This window comes from Hipposideros armiger, unplaced genomic scaffold (assembly GCF_001890085.2).
Source record: "Hipposideros armiger isolate ML-2016 unplaced genomic scaffold, ASM189008v1 scaffold_677, whole genome shotgun sequence".
Lineage (NCBI taxonomy): Eukaryota > Metazoa > Chordata > Mammalia > Chiroptera > Hipposideridae > Hipposideros > Hipposideros armiger.
In genome coordinates this window covers 246,057-267,040 of record NW_017732027.1, presented here as the reverse complement: position 1 = coordinate 267,040, position 20,984 = coordinate 246,057, and the positions used below count along the sequence as shown (strand labels likewise).

Here is a 20,984-nt window from a genome sequence, read left to right as displayed (position 1 = left end):
AATATTTTAAGCTGAAGGAGTTTGTGGAAAAGGCGCCCTTCTCCCTGAACAGGTCATAAAACCCTCATGTGAGGGGTGCGTGCCCTCCGTATCCTGGAGGAATCATGCTAGGGCTTCTTCTCTGGTCAGGTCTCATTTTTGGGGAAACACGGTAGTTCTCCTTCCCACAGGGCTCCTGGCCCACTAGCTGGAGATAACAGGTCCCGAGCCCTGCCTGCTGCCGCAGCGCTGACTCTGCAGCCTGTGATGTCACAGAAAGGAGGCCAGGCCTGGCTGGAGCAGGATAGCTAGGTCCCAGTCCTCGTTCTGTTGAGGACTTTGATCACAACCAAATCTTTTCTTCTCTCGCCTTCTTTATGTGTCTGTAAAACATGCGTGTTGGCTGCAGTCGGTGTACTTGATAAGAATTTCCGCAGGCTGAAAACGGCAGGGTGGATGGCAGTGGGAGTAAGCTGGAAACATAAATGAGGAAACTATACTCTTGATGGAAAACAATGCTGGGCTCATCTGAGAGCTTTGGCAGCGGATCTGAGAGAGGGTGCAGGACAAGCAGGCATGAATTGGCACGCGCTGGGTGTGCAGGAAGGAAGAGTGGGGAGTTGTGCCTGCAGCCTGAGGGAGCCTGGGCTGGATGCCTAGATGGAGAAATCCAGGAAGGGGGGCAGAGATGTGAGGGCCTGGGGAGGAGCTTACCTGTCCTGCCCTCGACCCAAGCACTGCAGGTGCAGGCCCCAAGTCCTTGAAAGAGAGTGGCCATGTTCCATTAACCTCTTCTGTATTCCAGTCATTACATCAGCGCGCGCGCGCGCGCACGCACACACACACACACACACACACACACACACACACACACACACACACACACACACACACACACACACACACAGAGTTCCACCACTAGCAACCAGCTCTGAAAGCATTTTTATATATATGTAGCTTTTCTTTGACATTCACTTAACTCCTATGTTTGATAGTGCAGTGTCCCCTAAACTTTAAACATTATTTACACATTTAATTAATCAAATTTATTTAGGCATTTCATATACCACTATAAATGTAATATAATTGATTTTCTAAATCACCTAACAAGAATGACTTAAAAATGTAGTGAAGCAAATCTTAAAGACATGTTTCAGATTTGCAAGTTAAGCAGATCCAAGTCAGGGGCTGGGGAACATTTCAAACAGCCTAAAAATAGCACACACAGAGAAGCCCAATGATTGTGAATCATTTTTACACCTATATAAACACACTGATGTAAAAGTAAGTGTTTTATACTGTCGAATCAAGGGAAATAAAATGGCCATTTCAGGCCCATTTAGGAGGCTGCAGCAAGGGCGGCTGGGCAGCAGCGTGTGAGGCCACCAGAGGCATAGACCCGACGGTGCTTTCCAGGCCAGGCCGGCTATAGTTGCAGGGGCTTCATTTTCTGGCCAGATTTTGTTGCCAAATTAATAAGACTTTCTAAACAACTTCCTTTAGCTGAGATTTAACTAATCATACTCATTTCCATGTCTTACACCCTAGTGCCTTTCCCCAAAATAATTGGAAGGCGTTTTTAGGACCTCAGCTTTTTATTTCCTTGGATTTGGTCATTGGGGAACCTCCTGCGTTAAGGCTTACTGTGAATTCTGCGTTGATCCCATGACTCAGGCAATACCTGCACCTTCTGTCTCATTCCTACTCCTTACGTCTCACCTCCTTTCCTGTTCTGTGGTCTCTGTTGACATATTTATGAAAATGTTAAAACTCTTTACCATTAGTTAAATAAAATGCACTTTCTCTCCTTTACTGGGACAGGCGTCTTCTTCTGAAGACATGGGCAGGTGGATTGGAATTTTGCTGGCTGAGACGGGGTCTTCGACAGACCCCGGGGCCCTGCACTACGACTACATAGATGTGGAGATGTCTGCGAATGTCATTCAGACAGCCAAACAGACCTTCTGGTAAGAGCCACTGCCATGTGAAATGGCACTGAAGTTAAACAACTTCATGTTCTCCCTCATTTTTTTTTACTTTTTATGTGCACCTGTAGCCTCAGGAGAAAAAACAACTGAAAACTCTCCCTTTTGTATTATATTAATCTAAACTTTAGTGAATTATTTGTCATTTTAACCCTCTATGTTTCTTATTAGAAGAGGCAAATTTTTTCTGTAAAAGGCAAGATAGTAAATAGTTTTGGCTTTGTGGGCCTAATATTCTCTGTTGTGACCACTCAGCTCTGCCGTTGCAGCTGTAGACAATATGTAAACAAATGGGTGTGACTGTGTTCTAATAGAACTTTATTTGCAACCACAGGCAGTGGGCCGGATGTGGCCTGTAGGCTGTAGTTTGCTGACCCTTGTGTTAGGGGAACAGTTCTGTAAAGCAGAAATGATTCTACATATTGCTGTAATGAGGACTGAGTTCTCAAAGCCATCAATCAGGGCTTTTCAAAATTTTAATTGTGATTTTTCGTTTGTTTGTTTTTAAGGCTGTTGCATACAAACTCATTCTTTTGAATCATGATTTTTTTTTTAACACATTGATGGCAAAGATGATTATAGTTGCAGTTCTCAAAGTATGGTCCACAGGCTCCTGGGGGTATTCAGAACCCTTTCAGGCAGTCCAAAAAGTCAAAACTATTTTCCTAATAATACTAAGAAATTGTTTTCCTTCTTCACTATTGTGCCATTTGCATCAATGGTGCAAAAGCAACGGTGGGTAACTCGGTACAGTCATCGTACCACAACACGCACCACACACTTTCAGTGAAGGAAAATGCTGGATTCACTTAAGATATCCTTGATGAAGCACTAAAATTATTACATTTTCTGTGAAAGAAGAGGAATGAACACTTGTTTAATGCTTGGCTAGGATATGCTGGAGCTAAGTAAAGTTACCTTTGGCCCATGTTAGGAGCCAGGCTGCCGAGTTACCCCAGCTGGGGAATAGCCTGCACAGAATGGTCCAGACAATCTCCAGTGATTCGAGAGGTTTTCTAAAGTATAAGCCACCTATTCTGACTACTGTTCCTTTGTGTGAAATTAGGATGACATAGTTAAGGACCGACTGTTCTGTGTACATTCATTATTTTTCAATAGTAACATTAATCAGCAAAATGCAGGTAGGTTAAAATGAATCTTCTCATCATTCATTAAATAAAGCTCATTTAAAGAGGCTTTTTAAGAAATGTAATATCCATAAATTGGGTTTGCAAAATCTACATATCTAGAGTGACATAAAAGAGAAGATTTATGGCTGTTAACTGGTTATTTGGAAGTTATGAGGTTCCCAAAAGCCTCTCCTAAACCCACATGTGACTTCAACTATAAGCAGCAAACTGATAACCCCATTTAAGAGAAGCCCTGAATAAAATAGTTCCCTTAGAACATGGGGGCTTCTTTCTAAAGGAGGGAATATTAATCTAAACCCAATGTGGGAAGGTCACATTTTTAAGAAAGCAATGTAGATTGCAATATTGAAAAATTATTGATTAAAAATGTGCATGTAATGAGTTTAGCTGCAAGAATCTTTGCTACCTCATTAAAATCTTTATAGATGTTAGTTAACAATAAAATTTATTTCCATGTTTCAGTTTTCTAGCTAAACATTCTTGTAAAACTTAAGAAATTAAACAAGGAAACTGTGTAAAACAAAATATGGTAGCTTGCCGGTGTAATAAATATTCTAAGATTAAATTCGTTTTTTGCTTTTATGCAAACTGGCAGCTATGAATTTTTTCAAGGGTATTAGGGAAAGTGTCTCTGCATTGGCCGTGTCTGAGGGAGAGAGGACAATGATATATTTTGGAAAGAGGACAGTAAAAGAAAAAATACTCATTTAAATTCTCCCAGGAAAAGTGGTTATGTAGGAATATTAATAATGGTAAACCACTGAAACATATTTTCCTGAGGCCCATTTTTAAATTAGATATATAGATTCTTTGATACAAGGGAAATGTTCTCAATTTTTCTCCTGAAACTCTTTTCGAGCCATGCTTAGTTGGAGACCCATGAGAAAGCTATGCTGCTGATGATGATAAAAAGCAATGGGTCTGTATAAACAAAGAGAGGGGAATAGACAAACTGATAGGAAACTGTTATCTTCAGTCACCTTGTCTGAATTCCTGGAAGATTATGTAAAAATGTGTTTCCATAAAACATGGATAAACCTTGAGGATATTATGCCCAGTGAAATAAGCCAGTCACAAGAGGATAAATACTATATGATTCTACTTCTAGGAGGTACTAGAGGAGGCAAATTCATAGCTCAGAAAGTAGAATGGAGGTTGCCAGGGGCTGGGGGAGGGGGAGTTAATGTTTCTTGGGGTCCGAGTTTCAGTTTGGGAAGATAAAATTCTAAATGGATGGGGGAGATGGTTGTACAACAGCATGAAGGCACTTAGTGCCACTGAACTGTGCACTTAGCAGTGGTGATGAGAGTGAGTTTTATGTGTATTTTAACGATAATATACAAATATTTCCTATGAGTGACTTACTTATGATTTGGGTTTAGCAAGTAGCATGTGGTCTCTTATTCATTTTTACTTTTCAATTTGGCTGGAAGCTCTGTTGTAGAAAGAGCACCAGGCAGAAGAGAGGAACCTAATACTTAATCTTGGCCCCACTCGCTCTGTAGGACCCGGAGCCTACGTCCCTCTCTGTAAGGTGTTTGGGGCCCACGTCCCTCTCTGTAAGGTGAGGGGTAGACTAGATGGTGGTGGCCAAGGTGTCTTCCAGCCAGAACATTCTGTGTGCCTGTGACCTCTCGCTCTTCTGACTCTGAGTCAGAAGCATCCTGCTGGTGTTTCTTCCATGCAAGGAAGCTTCTGCCCTGGCCCTCATGGTCCCTACTCCTTTCTGGCATCTGTGTACCAGTGCAAGTGCCAGGCACAATGCCAGGAGGTGGAGATCCAGAGCTAGCGCGGGGCAGTCCCTGCTGCGAGGGGCGCCACGTACCAGGAGGAGAGAGACACGTAACAGATGCTTGTATTGCGGCTGGTGGGGGGGAGCGGGCGGGGGGGCGCTGGGCCACATGGCGGGTTTTCATTTATTCCGTTACTGCCTCTCATTGACAGAACAAGTGCATAGTCTTACCCCAAATACCCTCAAGTGAGATATTCAAATTAGAAAAATCTGAAATACATACATATTTAAAAACATATCAAAAATCTGTTAGCATAGATCTCTTAAATTTTTCCTTCCTTCTTGTATTTTTTCTTTTCCTACATACTTTTATGTATTTTAAATATAGAATAATCACATACTTTTTTTTTATCAGAAAAGAGCAAGAGGAGTTATTTTGTAAGTTAAAGCGTAATGTGCTTACGGTGAGTGTGGACGTGCATAGTGGCCTTCCGCCGGCAGAGGGCAGTAGCTGCGCTCTGAAAGCCTCTGCCAGGGCGGCAACCATCAGAATTCTGAGACTAATCCTAAAACCCTTTTCCTCTTGCTCCCTTCTTAATCAGAAATCAGTTTAGCTTAGTTTTCACTTTGCCCGGTACCTCCCTCACTTTTTTTGCATTTACTCTTTTTTTATTCACCTAGTTACCACAGAAGTGTAAGATCCTACGAAGAAATAAAGTTTGAAAAAAAAATCATTTTTTAAAGCTCTAGACTGGTGTAGTTTACCCAGTTGGGAGAAAATGCTATCTAGCTTATTTCTTTCTGGGTATTAAGTTTTTTATGTACAACACACCTAAATTCATGAGTGAACCACTCAGACATTCATTCACTTGGCACGTATTGGGCACCTTTCATAGGCCAGCCATTGTCCCAAACACTGAACTAGGGCAACAAACAGAACTGAGCCGGGCCTGTTCTCCTGAAGCTGATATTCTCATGGGGACAAACAGTGAGCGCGTAATTATGTGTTCAGCAGTGATGAGTAATAGGAAGAAGAAACAGAAGGGTGGTGATGCAGAGGTGGGATGGGGCGCTGTTTATTTTGGGTGCTCGGGGAGGGCCTCTCAATGAAGTAATATTCCCACAGAGGCTGAAAGAAGTGAGGGGCTCTGGGAGAGGAGCTCCCAGGCAGGCGGGGGGGGGGCAAGGCCTGTGGTGACAGAGCCACAGGGAGCCTGGCTGGGGACCATCTGGGGACATGAAGCAGGGACAGCAGAGACCAGCAGCCACAGGCTCGCAGGCGTGCTTTGGATGTTTTTGGAGCCACTTCAGAGGTTCCCCGGAGGTTTTGAGCAGAGGGATGACTTGTCCGGCTTGCCTTCTGAAGGGTCACACTGGATGCTGTCAGGGCTCTCAAACGTTCAGGGATTGGAGGGCGGAAGGGAAGGTGATGTTGAATGAACACTGAGAACTCGAGAAATGCCATGGAATAAACACTCTAAAGAGCTTAGAGGGTCCACGAACTTTCCCAGAAAGGCCACACAGTACATATATTTCAGTTTTGCAGCCCGTATGGTCTCTGACTTTGATAATAGGTTCATGAAAGAGGCGTGTAAAAATCTCGAAAGTGGCCATAGACAGTCCATAAATGAAGGGTCAAGGCTGTGTTTCAATAAAACTTTATTTCCAAAAACAGGCAGTGGGCAGGAGCAGACCCTGCTATAGATTGCTGATAATGAAAATGGTTGTTGTTTATTGAATGCCAGTTATGTGCCAGGCATTGCTTTATGTACCCAGCCTGCATTGTCACCAGGCCCTGTCACAATCCTGCCAGGTGGTGGTATCCTCCTTTATAGGTGTGGAGTGTGGTCCCCCGGTCCTGGTACTTCTTCTGTCCCCCCATAGCCTCTGACGCAGCCCTGAGCGTCAGGTCAGAACTTACGTAAGGCTTGTCGGTTGACTGGAGTGTTAACTCATGTCCTGTCTTTCAGCTTCATGAACAGGCGAGTTCTATCTACTAACCCGTATCTAGGGGGCATCTCCAACGGCTACGCCCACCCCAGTGGGACAGCGCTGCATTACGACGACGTCCCCTGTATAAACGGCTCGGTGAGTATGCCATGCTTCCAGAGGGAATGGTGGCTCATGTTAGAAGCCAGGAGTGTCTGAAAACCTCTGTAATGTAGTCCCCCTGCTTTCAGTCCAAATGAGATGAAGTTCTTTTTCACGCTTTGAGGAAGATGAAACTCTATCCCATCTCTCCTGTCCTTGTTTTTGACCAGCTGTTTGTCTTACTCTGCATTTGAACAAGTAGGGGATTTGAGACCACTGGACAGTTTGTCATTCAATGTCAGTGTCATTAATTAAAGATTTTGGCATATCCCAAAATTCTGACTAAAGGGTAACACGTTGGAGCCTATACCTCAGATGGATCAGAATGTAATACGGTATGAGTTATCAGTGAATTGCTGTTTCCCTGTGTGATCAAAACGCTGAGGGGTCACCATCAGAAAGCGAGTGTTGCCATAGGGTGCTGACCAAACTCCAAACTCAAGATACCCTCCCTAGAGTACACTCAGGGAACTGGTACCCCTACCCCCCGTCTTGTGCTGGGCATATACCACATATACACCGTGCAGCTTCTTGTATTGAAATAGCCTTCAGGATGTTTGTTTGGCCTCAGGAGTTTTTTGATTTGCTCTCAGTTTGTGTCTTAGGTATAATTAGCAAAATTCATCAGTAAACATTTGTTTCACGATGTCTCTACACTATTCATTTCACAGCCACTTATTGAGCATCTTCTCTGGACCGGGCACCGTATCCATCGTCTGGGTAATCGGAGGTCAGGCCTTCAGAGTCACAGTTCTGGCCGGGTTTGCACTGGCCTCTGTTTTAGGAGGTTTCCAAGGCAGGCATAGACTGTGTTCACTGTGAGTTTTTCAGCCTTGGAAGGTGTTTTGGATATTTTTCTTACTGTTTAGCTTCCCCATTCTTTTCTTAGTATTTTGATGGATGTCACCTCTCAGCTCCCTGTTATCTATCATCATAAAATCCACACCTGCCCACGGAAGGAGTCAGTAGACCGTTGCCTTCTTGAGGACAGGAAGGGGGTCAGGACCCCCAGAGCTCAGAAATGTGAGCAAACTGGAAGTCAGGACACATGCCATGGGCCTTCCCCTGTCAGACCTCCTCCCCACCGTCGGGCCTCCCTGGGCTTCCAGCCGGGGACAGGCTGTCCACGGTGCTTTGACTCTCAGCAGGGGTTTCTCCCCGGTTCAGTCTTGCCCCTTCCTTCCTCACCTTCTCGTTCCCCACCCTCCCTCACTCCTCCCTTCCCTCCCCCCTTATCTTCCTGAGGCTCCTGTTGTCCAGACTCTGTGCTAGGGACTGGAAACAAAACGGGTAAGGTATAGCCTTAAGTGGCCTCCCGTCTAGTGGGAGGAGAGCTAACGGGGACCTGGGCCTGGCAGGGAGCTGTCCAAGAGAAGGTTAAGGTGAACGTCAGGTTCATGGTTGGCATGGGCATCAGGGTGTGAGCAGAGCCCCTGTGAAATTCCAGCCTGGCTGCAGAGTCCATCAAATAGAGCCCTGCCTGGGTCTGGGGTGGGAGACGCGTCCTGTCCCACAGCAAGAAAGCATTGGGTCCAGTCCGTCTCCTCCTTGCCCCCCACTCTCACCACCGCCTTTGCCATGGGGTCTCCCGAGTTTGGGGCCCTCCTGGTGCCCACTGCACCACAGCCCTGCATCCATCCCTGTGGAGATGCTCGTGCGAGCCCACCCGCTTAGGAAAAGTCCGTGGTGGCCCTTACAAGAAGGCGTCTCAGTCGGGGCCCTGTGCTTCGGCCTAGTCACTGCGCCATTTTCAAGGTGACGCTGGCTCTCCTGGTCCCCATTAGCTGTGTGCAGCTACCCGCGCCTCGGGATGGAGCAGCCTCAGCCCTGTGTAGGCCCAGCTGCTGTCCAGACAGTGGTCAGCTTCCCGGAGCCTTTAATCTCAGACAAGCTTGTTTGGAAAGCTGACACCCAGACTGTCTCTGAGTCTCCCTCCCAAAGGCTCTTTCACGTCCCTTTTCCTCAGAGGGCTTCCTCATGAAAGCATGCGGCTGAGCTGTGGGTTTGGAGAACGACACCGTCGCAGATTCTCAGCGAGTGCCACTGTCGCAGCCCGCTCTGGTCATTATGTGGCACCCGCCACACCCGGGTCACTCACAGCTAAATCTTTTGGAAATTGCAACGTGCTGTTCCCAGAGGTCTCACATTTTGGGATTGTGTCCTGTGGGTGTACTGCTAGGTGGGCACTCGAGTGTCTAGGACATAGCGTCGTGTGCATAGCATGGGGGGTCCTGGCTGGTGACGGCCCCTGGAGGCACAGACCTTCCTCGCAGCACTCTTCCACATGCCAGGCTCTGCCACCAGGCCGTCTCTCTCGGAGGGCTTCATTTCTCTGTTCCATAAAGTTCCTCCTTCTGACCCCAAACCTGACATCTTAGCTGTGTTTCAAGTTCAGTGACCTTACCCATGCAGTGCCCCCCCTGAGGCCTAACACAAGATGAAAGTGAATCTCCAAAAGGATCTTCTGACACGCATACGTGCAAGGACACACACACTTTTGATCTAGAAACTTCTATGCAGTTTCTAAGTCTTCATGTGATTTAATCCCCTGGTATTTTAGGAAAATGATAGTCTAGTCTGGACCATTTTTACCCTGGACAAATATATGCTCGGTTGTCATTACGAAACTCTCACATCCAAGTTTATCTGCATGTTCCATTATTTTTAGATTGTAGATGGGTCCCCAGCATCACAAAAATAGACACACTGAAGTGATTGCAAAGGAAGAAGAATACCCCTACTATGGAATCTTAAAGCTTTTTCTATTTTTATAGCAAAAGGCTGTAATTACAGTCTGGCAGAAAGAAGCTCTGCAAGAAGGATATAAAAATAGTGTAAAATGAGCATAATATATGAATTAATTTTTCCCTTTTTTTTTTTTCTTTTTGTAAATGCAAAGCAATTTATAGAGACCTTTAAAGCTTAGAAGAATCTGGCTATGGTTGGTAGTTTGGGGTTTTAATGTGTCCTTTAATGTCTGTGTTCTAACATAGCTTGTGGCTATTTTAGTCCTTTAGACAAAGGTTTTCCGCTAAAATAATGCCATCTTATCAATTATACTTGGAGACATCCTATTTTCTGAGATGATCTCATTTCTTTCTTTTCAGACTGTGTTTTGGTTATGGCACTTTAATCAGCCGTAACCAAGTATGGAACGCAGTACAGGCTGACATCCCTGTAGCACCCAGTCCCCAGTGCCTGCAGGCGTGGACGGCTTGCAGGCCACAGGCCCACCATCCTGTGCACTTAGCATGGCTGTGCAGGCCAGCTCGCCTCAACCAGCCCTGTGACCTCTCTGCCTCAGTTTCCTCCTACTTCATAAGATCCTCATGAGAATTATGGAGTTTGATATTTGGAAAGCACTTAAAACAATTGTCTAGATTAGGGGTCCGCAAACTTTTGAGATGGAAGAGCTGCCAGGGGTCAGCAAACTGCGGCTCGTGAGTCACAGGCTCTGAACTAAAATTGAAAATGAAAATACAACTATCATAGTTTCATTTATAAAATTTTTAAATGATATTATTCATATAATGGTGATTATGTAAAAATATATTTATGGCTCTCGAATAATTTTAAATTGTTGTGAGGGACAGGATTGGCTCTCCCAGGGGTTGGCAGACTTTTGAGACGGAACGTACCCAAAGAGCCGCGTGTGGCTCGCAAGCCACAGTTTGCCGACCCCTGGCCTAGACCGTAATGATGACTGTAAAACAAAAGGAAGCGCTTCACTGGGCTTTCACCATGTTTGCCATCATGTCGCTTTGCTTTCCGGATCAGGACTTCCGTCTGAAATCGGGTTCTTTAAAGAAAGAAATGTCAAGTCACTTCTTTTTCCTGCTTTAAAAAACAGAACACCTTCATAAGCCAGTGACTCTGGGGATGGCTTAAGGAAGAAAGAAAACTTTCCTAAAGTCCCCAAAAGTAGGAAAGTTCTTCTGAATCAGTTCACCTACAGTACTTGTGTGTCCGTGTTTTATTGATAACAGCTGGGGGTATGTGCGCATGTGTGGGGGTGCTAATAACATCGCAGTATGCTAAGATCTGCTGTGCTTTCTGTGGCCGAGACACTAACGACAAAGCTGTGTGTATTACAGTGGGAACCCGAAGATGGCTTTCCTGCTTCCTGTAGCGGAGGCCTGGGAGAAGAGGTGCTTTATGATAACGCAGTCCTGTACGATAACTTGCCGTCTCCGAAAATCTTTGCACGCCACCCGCCTGCTGACAGGAAGGCTTCTAGGCTATCTACTGACAAACTGTCCTGTAACCATTACAAACACCCCACCTCCTGCGGTCTGCCCTCCACTCAGTCTGTCACTAACACGTCTTCTGTGGGGAGGGCGTCCCTCGGGCTCGGCTCCCAGGTACAGCATCGTGTTCTGTCACCCTCTAGAGCACTCTTTGAGTCATGGTCCTCTTACAGTTTTGCAATGACACCAACGGGTAGTAGGTGAGGCTCATCAAGGGTAAAGCATGATTTATTTTCCCCCAGCCAGGATATAAGTTGCAAGTGCAATCAACGTTTGGCCACCTAGGAACTGATTAATATTCCTAACTGGTTCATGGTTTAAGCCATATTTCATTACCTGCATCTGGCTCTCTTTCCGTTCTTGGAAAACTCCCCAGTGAATTTTGTGAATTATGTCATCTAAAGGCAAAGATTGTAAAGAGGACAGGGACAGCAAGACTTTTCAGGAGATTATTGAGCTGCATTTTTTTTTCATTTTCTCATTACATGTCAGTGAGGAATGGTGGACTCCATGTAGCAACTGCTTTTTCATCTTTAAACATTAAGTAGGATTGTTCAGATTACTGTGGTACTTTTCCATAATGAGTATAAAAGCGTGCTCCCTAAAACCAAGTAATAAGGATTAGGGATTGTCATTTGATCACTGAATGATAAGTAACCTTGATATTGAACTGTTGCTCGTCCCATACCTCATATTTATGGCAAGCTATGACAGTTCAATGTAAAGACTAACTTTGTGTTTTCATGTATTTTCAACCTAAGAATTTTTTTATATGTTAAATAGAGATCTATACATCATATGTAAGAATGCTTTACACACACAAAACAGACGGGCACATTTTAGATTTTTTTTCCTCTATTTTTGGGGTACTCTTAAAAAAATAATGAATGCCCGAAAGATCCTAGAATTTCAGATCATACAGCAATTTGTTTTTGATTTTTAATAATAGTTGTTCAGATACCAGCTCTGGAAAGTCTCTTTGGTGAGTCGAGGGGCCCAGACCCATGTGTGCTCAGGCATGGGAGCCTCTATGTAGTGTTTCTGAGTCCTGATGTCAAAAGTCTGGCAGTTTGCTAAGCAAATGGAGGCTCAGAAAGTGTCAGTGACTCGCTCAGCCGCTCCTAGGTGACAGAGCCAGCATTTGAAGCTAGGCCCTAATACCTTCCAAACACGGGCCCCTTGGCAGGAGGGGGTGGAAAAGCCTAACCTGGAGTTAGCCTTTGCCCTCCAGCCGAAAGCGTCACAACAGCTAAGGCACACGCCTGCACTTGAGCAAAAGACAGCAATCCAAGAAGTAGGGGTACTACTGACTTTTTTTAAACACCTGTGGTTGGTCCAAATTTAGTTCAAACTGTCTCTATATCATGAGTCTCTTGCTTCCGCAGCTGCTGTCAGTGAATCAAAAGGTAGTTATTGATCCCATTAGGACGTCAGGCAGCTTAGACGCGCTGGAAGCAGGAAGTGATTGCACAGTCATGCTGCCCCCCGAAAGAGCGTTCCCACAAAAGAAACGCTGTTTGTCAGAAACCGAGTTCCAGCGATCTCAGCCCAGTCGCTCAGTACCCCACTGCCTGTGCCGGTGTCCGGACAAGCAGTGGCGATCTCCCAGCAGAAATACACAGCTTTTACTGCATGCCAGCTGACGACATCCTCAGTCCCTCAGTGCTGGAACCTCTTAGCCAGTCCAGGGAGGTCACAGCAGCCCAGTGTGTGGGAACCAGATTGGTTTTCTACCCTCATGTTTTTCTGTCTATGCTAGATGCTACTTAGAGTCAGAGACCGAAACAAGTTACTGCAAAAAAAAAAAAAAAAAAGATTTTTTTGATTGTTTGTTTTTAATTTTCTCATATGTTTATTTCAACAGTTGAAGGGTAAAAAGCCCCCAGTAGCCTCCAATGGAGTTACAGGAAAAGGAAAGGCTCTGAGCAGCCAGCAGAAGAAAGCGGATTCGGCAGCCAGCGTGAAGCGCACACCTTCAAGTAAGGGTGTCACTTGGCTTGTCGCGTCCTAGTTGTAGCTACGGTTTGCGGAGTTGGGCTGTAAGAGCCGTCTTCCCTCCTCCTCGCTCAGATCGAGAAGGCCGGGGTTGGGGGTCAGCGGGCTTGATGGGCCTGGAGCAGCGTCACCCTCATTTGCTGGGTGGAAGAACAGCAATGCTTCTTACCCAGCCTTTACGAGTCTGTATATGAAAGAAAAGCAGAGCTGGCTTGTTAACTGTGGAACTGGTTAAGCGCATTTGATCGTGAGGCAGCGGTAGGTGCAGGCAGCAGTATAGCCGCGGGGGCCCTGGGCTTGTGTCCCCATCTGTTGGGGACTTAGTAACTTCAGTCGAGTCACTTAAATGCTCTAAACTCGGCTTCCATGTGTTAGATGTACACGAGTGGCTACCTTGGTTTCTATGATGAAATGATCCAGGTAATAACGGACTCCAGAGCACGAGAGAAATACGGATTTCTAAGGGACCCTGGTCCCGCACTGCCATATCGTCTCCATGCCCTCCTGCGTCATTCTCAGAGCCACCTCATAAGGGTAGGTGTTGTCATCCACCCCACTGTACAAACGTGGAAATAACCCCTGAGTGATTTAGTGGCTTTGCCGGGGCTCACAGCGGGGGACTAACAGACCCAGAGTGGGCACCAGGTTTCGTCCGAAGCTGGCAGGGGCTAACCAAGCAGAGGAGCAGTGAGACACGCTTCCTTATCTCCAGGTGGATGAAGCTAGGGCGACGCTGTCATCGGACATGTTGGTGTCTCTTCAGCCTGGTGATGCTGGGCGCCTCTCCGCTTGGCAGCCAGGTGGCACGTGCCCATGCAAGGCGCTCAGCTTGTTGGTGGGTTGCAAAGAGAAGACAGTGGTGGGTTGCAAAGAGAAGACAGAGTAGGTGCTTCCGTCGGGCAGAGAAGCACACCGCGGACACACAGTGGACCCGCTGAAGCACAGGCCCTTACAAGACTCAGCAGCTCCCTGTGGTCTGGGCTGGCAGGGAAGTTTTCCAGGGCAGGGAGATGTGAGTTGGACATGGTGAGCGTGTCAGGATCGTGTGGGAGGCCGTGTCTGTACTTCCTGCCCCTGGCTCTGTGTGGCTGGAAGAGCAGCGTGCGTGTGAATGAGTGAGCATGAGGCCAGCTGGCTCCAGTGAGCGCCCTCTGACCCCCGACACTAGCTGACCCCCGTGTGCGCCGATTTAATTTCACAGTCAGAGCACACTGGGGCGGGGAGGCTGGGCCAGCCTCAGCAATGGAGGCTGCTTCTGCCCCAAGGACACTTGTCTGTTCTTCACATAAACTTGTCTCTGCGGTGCTTCTCCAATGCACCTTGCAAGCAGGTAGGTTGGGAGCCATTGGGCCAAATCCCTGTTTATCATTATTTGTTTATTGTGCTTACTTATCGGGACCTTTTCTTTTTGGCAAAGCTCATTTCCTAACGCAGTCGGGTGTGTTTCTATTCACTTAAAACGTTAGTGTCATTCACGTGGGAGGCGGGATCGGCCCAGACCCGTGCGACGCTCTCGGTGCCTGGCCGATTTTGTTTCCTAGATGATTTATTCATTCCTTTATTTTATGAGACTTTCTGGTGGGAATTTTTATTAACTGTGGTGACATCTAATGGTGACAAAATAGAGAAATAATTGCATTCTGTGTTTTTGCTGAATTCAGCCAGTTGCGTTATAGGCGGGATGGGGTTTATTGCGAGGGGACCAAATGATGGGGAAATTTATAGGTTATTGCATACAGGTTTGTCGGGGAAACGTCATAGTTCAGAGATAAGTGACTAGAGTTTTGACTGCGGTTTGCAGAACCTCCTGACCCTGAGCCACAGAGCAGTGCTTTGGTTTCAGCTGGTTGGTTTGGGCAGCTCAGGCGGCGGTGCCTTTAATATGGCCTGTGTGCGTGTTGTTTCTTCGGAAGGGCTAGATGGTGGGGAGTGGTGACTCACACCTGCCCTCATCAGTGCAGTGTCTCATTGCAGTCCCTGTGGTTTGCACTGCAGGAGTGATGCACTCGGCAGTTAGGAGCAGTGCTGCCCGGGGCTCCCCACTGCCTCTGCGTGCACAGGGCTCTGGGGCCTGTGTTATCACGGACAGTGATGAGAGCTGCCAGGGCGAGTCCACCACGTCTCAGGTGTCAGATGGTTCTGTGAGATGGGTTTTAGGTACATAGATCGACTTTTTTAAAACCTACGGGGCAGGTCTTATCGAATGTGCTTTATAGCCGGGGGAGTAGAGGCTTAGGGAGAGGAATTGCTTGCCTAGAATCATAGCCACCTGCCTGGTCCACGGCCTTCATTATTAACCATTTTGCCACCTCCATACCCTACTAACGTTTCCAGTCTAGCAAGGCAGTCGGACGTGCAGATAAATAATCGGCGTGCGCTGTGGAATGTGAAGAAGCTGCATGTGTGAAGGCTGGGAGTCCTTTGAGCTGCAGTCAGGTCCGAGCGGTTAGCCATCGGAAGTGGTGGGGGACACTGGAGGCTTCAAAAACGGTGGCCCGGGTCAGCCTTGTCGGCCTCCCCATCACTTCCTGTCTCCAGTGTATTTCCACAGAGGCATTTCCTAAGTTACTGTTATCAAAGGCAGCATAATTAGAGGAGAAGCACACAGGCACGGGATTCAAATGTCATGTGCATGTTAGCCAGAGCCCTCCAGTTTCCCTAAGACTGGTTTCCTCTTCATTCACTCCCTCATTTTATTTACTGAGCATTTATGGAGTGCTCATTTTGTGTTTGTGCTGAGTGCTTTATAAATATTCACTTAATCCTCTTAATAACCCATTGAGTTATTCCCATTTCATAGATGAGCAACTGAGGCACAGGGAGATTAAGTACCTTGTTCAAGGTCATACAGCGACAGGGATTCAAACCTAGAGGGTCGAGCTGCAGACCCCACTCTGTGTTGCCTCTTCACTATCTCATTTGTTCATCTGTTCACCAGCTGGTACTTCACGCATGCTCAGTCCTCACCAGGCACCATCCCAGAGCAGCGGATGTAGCTGCCATCACATTAGCATAAGCAGACAGCGGAGTCGCAGGGTCAGATGTGACGGTGTTATGGATGTGTTTTGAAGAAAACAGACAACTACACAAACCCAGAGACGACTTTTGATATTGATATCCTTCTTTCTTTTCAGGTTATAGAATGTTCACTGTCAACCTAAGTTGCATGCCTGAAAGGGAAGAGAATTAAAGGAATTTCCTAATGTTCTATTTTCATTTTAAAAATTTGTTTCAAGGTGTATCGGATCATTTGAACTAGTCACTTTTCTATTTAGTTCAACCTGGTCCTGTTCTTTCTCTTATTGAATTAGCGAAAAGCACTAGCTTTGAGTCATTTTGCCAAGTTGGCTGATTGAGTCAGCGTTATGAATCCCCTAATATCTTCTTGGTTAAACCTGACTTCTCACTGCTGCTTTTTTTTCTTAAGATGCTGACCAGTATAAGTATGGCAAGAACCGGGTCGAAGCAGATGCCAAGCGACTGCAGTCCAAGGAAGAGGAACTGCTGAGGAGGAAGGAAGGCCTGCGGAACAGGCTGGCCCAGCTCCGGAAAGAGAGGCGAGACCTGAGGGCTGCCATTGAAGTGAACGCAGGTAAGAGGCGCCCACTCATGTCAGAGTCTAAACTGCCTCTCCTCTGCCCGCTGGGCCTGGAGCTCAGCAGGCTCTCGTCTTCATAAGACGCCCTCATTCAGCGCAGTGTTTCTGGGAGCCTGGAAGCGTTGCTGGTAAGTGCAGGGCAGGGCCAAGGTGACGGAATGCTGGAACAGGCAGCAGTCCAGAGCTGGCCCTCGCCCTGCCGCTAAGGCTGGGAGGTGCCGGGAGCTGTCCCGGCCTCCAGTGCTGACCGCAGGGGTTGTCGGGGCACACTGGAGCCTGAGCACTGTGTGCTCTGAGGCAGCTGGGTTTCTCAGCAGGAACGGCCCACAGGGCAGGTCACGTTCACAAGCCCACAGAGAGGTGTCTGGATGGGTAGAAGCAGCCCTCCATTCCCTGAGACGGGACTGCTGAGAGCAGGCAGTGTCTGAGTTCTTCGAAGGGAGGTGGGGAAGAGGCCAGGCCAGTGGCAACAACCCCCAGAGAGGAGCTGAGCGTACCTGCCAGCAGTCATGGGGGAACCGAGTCAGGACCGGGGCACTACCTGCCTCAGACTTATTCTCGCCGGCAGGAAGAGGTGTGTGTTGCTGGCCCTGGAGAAATACATAGGCCTGGGCTCCACACTTGTTCTTACCCTGGGGCAGAACTGACTCTAGATTTCCATGCTGTGAGCTTGGAGTGGGAGTGGCAGGGCAGGAGGGCTGGTTTGGAGAACGGCCAGTCCAGTGGACAAGGTCTGCTCTCAGGTGGCTGCCGTGCAGGAAGGAAGTGGCGTGCAGGGGCACAGAGTTTGAGCCTTTCTGAGTTTGTGCTGAAATGAGTTTTGTGACAGGAAGTGCTTTTGGAGTTTAAAGAATGGGAGGCAGGTGTTGGCTGAGCAGATCAGAGATAAGCTGTGAGAGGAGGCGGGATGTGACATCTCCAGGGCTACCTGAGAGGAGTCAGAGCTAAGCCAGAGAACTGTCCAGGAGCAGGGCAGTGAAGATACAGAGATCTCAGCAGCATTGGGCCTCGAAAGGAAAGAATGTCCCATGCCTTGAGCACTAGACCAGGGCCATGGGCGCCAGCTGCTTAGTCGCTTGGAATCGGTTTTTTTATCTGTCCAATGGGTGCCTCACTTGCCTTCCTGTGCCACTCTGACTATTTCACATAAACTAAATGGAGCAGGTGAACTTGAAGCGATATGGGCCATGTTCTGTGGAGGACAGGCTGGGTTGTAGTTTGACCACAGGGGCAGAGAAGGGGACTCACAAGGAAGTGGCAGAAGAATTAGGACCGAAAAATACCCAGACTTCCCAAGTCAGTGACACCTTTGGAAGCCATACAGTTTAATTCCACATTTTAGTTCAGGCTTTTTTTTTTTTTTTTTTTAGTTGAGCCATCCTGCCACCTGTTGGCAGCTCAGCTCGGGCCGGGCATCAAACCTAATTCCACATGTTAAAATGAGAATATTGAGGCCCAGGCCCAGAACTCTTGGGATTTGTGAGAATCAGGTTTCCTGCTTCCTGGTCCATATTCTCCCAGCTGCAGCCAAGGCACATGGTGAGAAAAGGGCTTTGTTCCTTTAAAGGACAGCTGAATGTGAGTTTCGTAGGAAGGACTCAAGTCGGGGGAGCTCAGCCCCAAAACTCTTACAGAGCCCCTCGTAGGATCACCAAGTGTCTGCCCTCTGGTGCTGTGACCTTTGCCTGTGGTTGGAGCCACACTGTTCTCTGGGCTTTCAGGCAGGAAGACCCAGCTGATCCTGGAGGAGAAGCTGAAGACGCTGGAGGAGGAGTGTAAGCAGAAGGAAACGGAGCGTGTCAACCTAGAGCTTGAGCTGACGGAGGTCAAGGAGAGCTTGAAGAAAGCCTTGGCTGGCGGGATCACCCTGGGGCTGGCCATCGAGCCCCGGTCGGGGACCTCGAGTCCACAGGTAATGTCTCCCAGCACCCCGAAGCAGCTGCACGGTCACGGGCATCCAGAGAAGATGCTCGAGTTACTTTCTAAAGTAGCTGCTCATCGTCCCCTGGCCTCAGCACAGCAAATACACAACGCGCGTCAGCTGCACACACTTCCTCGACTATGTGTTAAGTTCACTTGACATTAAGTGTCCTTAATGCTTTCTCTGAACTTTTAAGAAGGTGGTGGAGAAACCGAGTCTGTTTTCTTCCCCGATGCAAAATCCAATTGTAATAGGTACAGTTCTGTTTGTCCCTTTTGAACCGTGTCCTAATTAGATGCCAGTTCATGAGACAGAAACTTTAATTCAGTGTAGCTGATTTCTATAAAATGTCTCGCATGTCCTCACATTGTGCCAGGCACTGGGGAACTGGCAGTGGATGAACCAGCCTGTATCCTCTTGGATTTGAACAGAACAAATGGAAATCATTTGTCACACGAGAATTGCCACCTTAGTGATAATCACCTACTGTTCGTTCATTTGTCTTTTCCGCATGAGTATTCTGTGGAACCCTCCCCACCCTGTGAGTCGGGCATTACTCCTTCCATTGTACAGTGAGGAATGGAGGCCCAGAGAAGGGAAGGGAACGCGCCCGAGAGCAGACTGCGAACGCTGACACGGGCAGGCCTGAACCCCGCTCCTTCCTTCCCAGCTGAGGCACCCACCTCCCCTTCCCTGAGGGCTCGCTTCTGGTCCTTTCCAAAGCGCTTGGCAAAATGATCCCCCCACAGCCCTGGGGCAGATCCATGGGGAAGATAAGATATGTGGATTTACAGATATGTGGCACACCGAAATCCCGTCACCCCCTCACCACCACCCAGCAGCCCTGCCACGTTCCGTGTCACCTCATTCTCCCACTCTCCATAGAAACCATCTCAAAACTTCTCCCTTCTCCTCCAAACCCTGTTTTCCTGTCCCTCCTGACACACTTCCCCCCACTTGCCCCCCACTTGCCAGAGCTATTCTAGCAGCAGGTAGGTGCTCCCATCACCAGAACCACGACACCCACCGTGGCCACTTCTTTCAGCCACAGCTGGGTGGAGTGGTTGGGAGGCGGTTCTGGGATCACACAGGCCAGCACCTGAGGTGACTCCCTTTCTCTAGGCTGTGGTTGTCACTGTAAAATGGGGGTAATGGTACCCCCAACTGCTGGGGTCGTGTACAGTAAAGCTCTCAGCACAGTGACTAGCCAAAGAAAGGGTTTGCTCATCCATTCCTATATTTGTTAGCTCGTGTATTCATTCATTCATTCAAGTTGTATGCATGTATGTGCCGTGCTGCTTCTGGGTGCCAGGAACTGCTCTGGGGACCCAGCAGTGAACTTAATAGATGAGTGTCTGTTTTCACAGAGCTTATATTCTAGTGAGGGGAGACAGCCCAGTAACACATTTGTGTCAGACGTTGGTAAGTGCTATTGAGAGCACGGCAGGGAGGGAGGTAGGTGCGGTGGGAGTTAGAACCCAAGGCCTGCGGGCGACGCGGGCTGCTCAGTGCTCCACATAAACGGGGCCGAGGGCACAGGGAGGCCAGTTCTCACTGGAGGTTCCAACTGGAGGTGGTGGCCAGCCTGTGAGCGCTGCCCGGCGTAGGGCAGGGGTCTGTTCTCAGTGCCAACTGACTTCTGGGTGCCTGGTGACCCTTGTCAGAGGCGGGCTGGAGGCAGGAAAGCATGTGGACCCTGTGGCCCTCTTGACCTCCGTGGAGGGATGGGCTGAGGAGCTGCGGGCATTGCCACCCTTGGGTCCTGTTAGAGGGCAGGTGCTGGGCTCCAGGCCCCAACCTCTGACTGCAGGCGCCATCTGACCTTCTTTCCTGGATCTTCAGCTCTTCTCCGTCCTTGCTTCCTCCAAAGCATTTCTAGATCCTCTAGTTTGTTCCACCTTAAAAAAAGAATTTTGGGGCCGGCCGAGTGGCTCAGTTGGTTAAGAGTGCGAGCTCTGAGCAACAGGGTCACCGGTTCGATTCCCACATGGGCCAGTGAGCTGTGCCCGAACTGAGCTGCTGCTGAGCTGCCAACAGGTGGCAGGATGGCTTAGCTGGTGAGAGCATGTGCTCCTAACAACAAGGTTGCTGGTTCAACTCCTGCATGGGATGGTGGGCTACGCCCACCCGCAACTAAGATTGAACGTGGCACCTTGAGCTGAGCGGCCACGAGCTGCCAATAGGCGTCCAGATGGCAACTGGACTTGGAGCTGAGCTAGCTGCGCCCTCCACAACTAAGACTGAAGGACAACAACTTGGCTGTTCCCCTTCCCCAATTCCCCAAT

General features: G+C 48.1%; 1 protein-coding gene across 2 annotated transcripts in view; it reads left to right on the top strand.

The window, feature by feature from the left end:
* The window catches only part of AFAP1 (actin filament associated protein 1), a 129,538-nt gene that overhangs the window by 98,803 nt on the left and 9,751 nt on the right, over positions 1–20,984 (top strand). Inside the window, exons 11-16 of one of the 2 annotated variants that reach the window (XM_019626453.1) lie at positions 1,801–1,946; positions 6,818–6,935; positions 11,033–11,299; positions 13,050–13,164; positions 16,608–16,772; positions 18,500–18,690. In XM_019626453.1, the coding sequence (XP_019481998.1) occupies positions 1,801–1,946; positions 6,818–6,935; positions 11,033–11,299; positions 13,050–13,164; positions 16,608–16,772; positions 18,500–18,690 (1,002 nt within the window). The remainder of the gene's footprint in view (positions 1–1,800; positions 1,947–6,817; positions 6,936–11,032; positions 11,300–13,049; positions 13,165–16,607; positions 16,773–18,499; positions 18,691–20,984) is intronic. The other variant, XM_019626454.1, reaches the window with a different exon arrangement.